We start from the raw sequence: 5,169 nt of genomic DNA, 5'->3' as shown, positions 1-5,169 counted from the left end.
GACGAGCCGCAATGTAGGCAAAGGCTTGAAGCAAGAGTTTCCCAAAGCAGCTGACCTCCTTCCCCGGTCCCTCGGCATCCAGGGCGTTGAGCTCAGGGCCTGGGTGTTGCGGGGAGGAGGCAGCCAGAAATGGGGTTGCAACGCACCCCGCTGCGGTTGGCAGTGCAAGCCAACCCCACGAGTGCACGAAAGGAAGATTCAGGGAAGCTTCCTTTGCTGCATGCCTTGCCTCTGAACGAACTTGTAGAACGTTTGCAAGCGCTTACACGCAGCATGCCAAAACCGTCGGATGGCTGCCGAGCCAACTCTGCGCTAACTCATGCTACAAGCAACATCTGAGGGGGACAACGCGCCGAATATTTACTAAAAAATACCAAATTTACTACTAGTTTTACACACTTTCCTCTCTGGTGAAGTTATATATTTGTTTTATTTCTTTGAGTACTTGCAGACATCTGTTTCCCCAGGGTTTCAGCGAATGGTAGTTCTTACACGTGGCCACGTAGCGATTTACCCCTAACAAAACGACTGAAACACGATAGATTTAATTTATTTGCTCCTATTGCAATAAAGGAAATCATCTTTGTTGTTCTTATGTCTACACTGCAAATGGACAGAGCTGTCTCGCGACGTTCTGAAGGAAGCTCACGTGCTGGGTCTGCTTGGTCCGTTCGCGGGCGAACCGATCAAAGCTTGACCTACCTCAGCTTCAGGGTATGAAGAGCCGATACCGAGATGCCATCCTTCCCAGTCAATAGGAATTTTAGGATGAGATCAGCCTGTCTTCCCTAAAGTAACTTCTATTCGTTTAGCGATAGCCCGTTCACGGCGGACTGTCGGATAATAAAGACAGACTTTCGTTCTCGTTCGTGGAGTAGCTCCTGCGAACAGGCCTTTTCCCCTAATAGCTTTTGTTTTCTTACTTTTTTATTTAGGAAAGACCTCTGTACACCTCCTTTGTTCTCTAGGGGACCGCCGGATTCGAGCAGCCCAAGCATGCACACCAGATCCGTACATTGCAACAGCAGGAAAACTGCCTCAGTAACACGCTGCATACCTTTGTGTGTTCGTACACGTTTGCAACGACAGTGTGTTCACCGGTGATTTATCGGAGCGGCAAGTAACATTTCCTTTATGCATCCAGCGGACTCCGTCTTTGCAATTGGGGGTGAGGATGAATCGGAACCGGAGGAAGACCTCCTGGCTGAAGGGGCTCGGAGGCTGGGCGCCCTCGCTGCTGGCGTTTCGCCTACAGTAGGATCTTCCCCAGGTAGAGACGGGCCCACAAGTGCAGAAGCAGCGAAGGCAGCTTCGTTGGTTGCCACTCCCCTCGCCGCGCCTGCCGTTGCGGCTGAATCTGCTACTTCGCCTGCATCAGGAGTCCTTCAGTCACCTCCGGGGCCTAAGCTTCTTTCAGAGTCGCATCGCTGTGGTGTAGACGTCAGCGGTCTCGGCACGCCCAGCCGGTGCAGCACAGGAGCGGGGCAAGAGCAACTGCGTGCAACAGAACGGGGCAACAACAGCAGCAGCAGCAAGAGCAGCGCTACTCACCGTAGTTCGACACTCGACGAGAACAGTTCGGTGTACAGACCAGAGGTAGACGGTCCCCCCATCGTTGGGTATGCCTTATCCCTCGTTTCCCTTCTGAGCATCAGGCTTTGTACGTGCCTACAGANCCCCCCATCGTTGGGTATGCCTTATCCCTCGTTTCCCTTCTGAGCATCAGGCTTTGTACGTGCCTACAGAGGAAACGTGCACTAGCAGCTCCATGTGTAATTTTCTGCGCAGCATCTTCGTAGTGGCGCAGTCAGCGTTGCGAAGGCCTGAAGTATTGTTCCATCATCAAAAAGCGAACTGCGAATGTTTGCCACTCCATCCGCTCGACCTCTCACGGTGCTCGGAGGTATGCTGGTGTCTGTTTATCCCCTTTCCCTTTGGTGCCTTTCATCGTAATTTCCCATATTTAATTCGTGTGAGCACATCAACAGCTTCTCCGTGGAGACATAATTAGGGAACATACAGGAGGCTTCTCAGCACGGGGATTAGGAACCCGCAGACACAAGAGCCGTGGGCGAGGCGGGGCGATGGGAAGTAAACGGAGCAATATCCGTGTGATAGTGGGCTCTTTTGTTGGAATTCGTGAGTATCCTTAAATTTTCGCTGTGTATGCAGCGTTCTCTGTGGAGAGGGCAGTCAGAGGGTGGTGGGTCGGGGGCATTTTCGTGGAGTGGAGAGCCCGGCGAGACAACTTTGCTGCAATGGGTGGAAAAGTTTGCTCTCCCGGAGTTAACCCCAACCAGGGGTCATCTCCAGGTGGCCCGTACAGGCTCAGGGTCGCGTGATTGGGAAGGCGAGCCCCCAACTGACCAACGGCACGCATCACACATATTCTTCACTGTGCCACTGGCGAAGAGCAACAGTTACGTCTTCGGTGTTTCGTGTTACTCCGTTCAAAGCGAGCGTTTGGTAAGAACAACTGCGCAAGCTTCTTGAGGNTCCTGTCTGGTGCATAGCGACGCACTGGGGGCCGGCACGCTCACTGCTATATTGCAGCCTGACAAATGCTTTGTGAAGCTGTAGGTAGGAGTAAGCTGAAAGTGTGTATGTGGTCCTGCGTGCAAATTTGTCTGCAGTGGGAGCCATCTGCACCAGAGGATGCTCAGGGGATGTGCGCCGTTTGCTTGGTGGCTCGCGTTCCCTTTTGGGGCCTTTTGCTGTTTCGTCTGCTGCCAGTCACTGCAGCTTTTTTCGAACTCATGGAGGGAGCTTCATCTGGTTCTCCGGGCCGCCTTTCGTCCTCTGGACTGCCTACACAGGTGCTCGTTCAGCTGTACGACCAGCTGAACACTGTCAACTTCCACCTTATGAGATACACGGAGATCACTTTCAACCTTGAGGGCGGGTTGCCACCCTTCATCATGGCCGTCACTCCAAGTACGACAGACTGTAGCGTCAGGCTTCTTGGTACAGCTGCAGACTCGCTGATGGCACGCCTGGCCCGCTAGAAAGGTAGAAAGCTGTTACGGTTGACTTAGGTACTCTGGCGTGTTTTGGGGACTCAGGGCAGCTTCTGGTTCTGGTCAAGGCTCTTTTGCTGGAGAAAAAAATCCTTTTTTACTCATGCGACGCCTCACGGGCTTCAACAGCTGTCCTTTCGTTCATCTCTCTACTTCCAGGTACTGCGTGCCACCCCGCAGAGTGTTAGGTTCATTCCATTTGTTTCCACACTACCCTTGAATTTATGTGGAGGACCCAAGACAGGTGGATTCTATTACAGGGCTTAGCGCAGGAAGCAACCCTAAGGGGGGAGACGGTGTGTTACCATTCTTGGAGGGTCTAGTGCAAACCGTAACGAATGATTGGATCTGGGCATGTGGACAGCGCTTGATGCTGTCACTCCTGGTAGAAGCAGGAGGCCCCCAGGCTGAGACGCTGAATGCTCTCTCCTGTGGGCGTTGTCTCTGCAGCGGGGTTGGCCTGCGGGTTTTCGAGCGACGGCTTTGGCGAGCATGAGTATCGGTGGAAACGTCACGGGCTGCCATTTAGGGTGTTTGAGGCTCGCTCCGCCTTCTTTCCCATCTTACCATTNGGTGGAAACGTCACGGGCTGCCATTTAGGGTGTTTGAGGCTCGCTCCGCCTTCTTTCCCATCTTACCATTGGAACTCGTTGACGATCTGCTACTGCAAAAGCGGGCGTTCCTAATTTCGTCGAACAACCCGACTCTCTTGGCTCACCCAGTGGCCAAGCCAGACATTGTAGGCAAGTTTACACAGATTTCGTCTGTCATATAGAAGCAGTGATCCTGCCACAGCAGCCCTCCCATACTCCAAGAAGATGGCAGTTAGCAGATGGAGAACATTGGAATTTGCTTTTCCTTTGTTCAGTGGACGTGGACGCGAGAACTGTTGAGGTGAAGAACACGTCGCTGGAGCCTTTGCTGCGCCTGACGGGTTGGGAGCAACAGTTCACAAGGCGCATTGTCATGGAAACATCCTTCTCAAGTGGAGTAGCGGAAGGGCAGAGCCCTAGCTGTGGATGTAGCGCTAGCATCTCTAGACATGCGCAAGACCTACTACAGCAAACGATCTCGTCGCTTGCTAGCCACGCGGCAGCACATGGCCTTCACTTCCTCAGGTCCAAGGAAGACGGTGCGTTTTTGCAGGTCAAAATACTGAGTGCCGGTGTGAATTATAATAAGTCCTTTCGTCTACTGCAGAAGACAAAATAGCGTGTGTGTCTGCGCATTTGACTGAGCCCTTTGATTTGACAGAAACTCTTGTGTTTCGTTCTGTTTCGGCCTGCCCCCACAGGAACAACTTCCGAAGTGCAGGGGTTCCACTCTTCAGGGGAAGGCTCTTTGGCTGGGGACTTGCAGCGGCACAGACGAAGGGCTGCCTCAGCCATATCTCCGAGAGACAACCGCCGCCGCAGCAACAGCAGCGGCAGCTTGGGCGGAGGAAAACAGACTAGCCACATGGGCGCTGCAAGGCATCGGGCACCGGAAGAGCGAAAACGTGATGATGCTAACAGTACGCTAGTGGGTCAGAGTAGTACATCTTCTCGAGAACTACGCCAAACAATGCGTGAACGCGGCACGGCCGCGGCTACAAACTCGGGCAGCGTGGACACCGATTCAAAACGGCAACTGCAGCAACAGCAGCTGCACCATAGTGCATCTGAAGATTCTTTGGCCAGTAGTTCCCCTCCGACAGGTGGTGGAGGGGGGTGGTTGAGTGGGCGGATTCGGTGGGGTTGGGAGCGGCAGGGCGAACGCCAGACGCATACCAGTGCCGCCGCCCACACTGGCAAGAAGTCAAGGTACCCTTCTGCTGCCGAGCGATTCCACGGGGAAGCCCTCTCTCCGCCAGTCACCGATGGGGCTGCTGTGGTGTCTGTGGAACGGCCTGCGGAGCAGAGGGCGGTACCAGGCACAGGCCGCTTCCAGCCGGACAGCAGGAGCAGCAGCGACGCCACGGGGCCATCTACTGTCCTTGACCCGAATTGGGAGGCGCATGCTGATTTAATACGTGCAGCTTTTGCTCAGCACCTTGAGCAACTCTGCAGGTACGCACCGACATCGTGCTGGTTTAGCAAGATATTGCGCACGATACCCGAGAGCACCTGCTGTGTGAGCGTTGCACTATTGCGTGCTTTCTTTCTTCCCAACC

The 5,169-nt window shown here is 53.9% G+C and overlaps 1 protein-coding gene across 1 annotated transcript in view; it reads left to right on the top strand.

Annotated features, from left to right (window-relative positions):
• Positions 1–1,134: 1,134 nt before the first annotated feature.
• Positions 1,135–5,169, top strand: part of EMH_0022880 (MORN repeat-containing protein, putative) — a gene marked incomplete at both ends in the record, with an annotated part of 6,369 nt that continues 2,334 nt past the window's right edge. The window contains 7 exons of the mRNA XM_013502033.1: positions 1,135–1,619; positions 1,789–1,903; positions 2,173–2,466; positions 2,634–2,934; positions 3,063–3,176; positions 3,886–4,149; positions 4,348–5,129. Of these exons, the coding sequence (XP_013357487.1) occupies positions 1,135–1,619; positions 1,789–1,903; positions 2,173–2,466; positions 2,634–2,934; positions 3,063–3,176; positions 3,886–4,149; positions 4,348–5,129 (2,355 nt within the window). The remainder of the gene's footprint in view (positions 1,620–1,788; positions 1,904–2,172; positions 2,467–2,633; positions 2,935–3,062; positions 3,177–3,885; positions 4,150–4,347; positions 5,130–5,169) is intronic.

Source organism: Eimeria mitis, genomic scaffold (genome assembly GCF_000499745.2).
Source record: "Eimeria mitis Houghton genomic scaffold, Emh_scaff813, whole genome shotgun sequence".
NCBI lineage: Eukaryota > Apicomplexa > Conoidasida > Eucoccidiorida > Eimeriidae > Eimeria > Eimeria mitis.
Note: the sequence above shows the minus strand (reverse complement) of the source record. Positions and strands in the feature narration are given on the sequence as shown.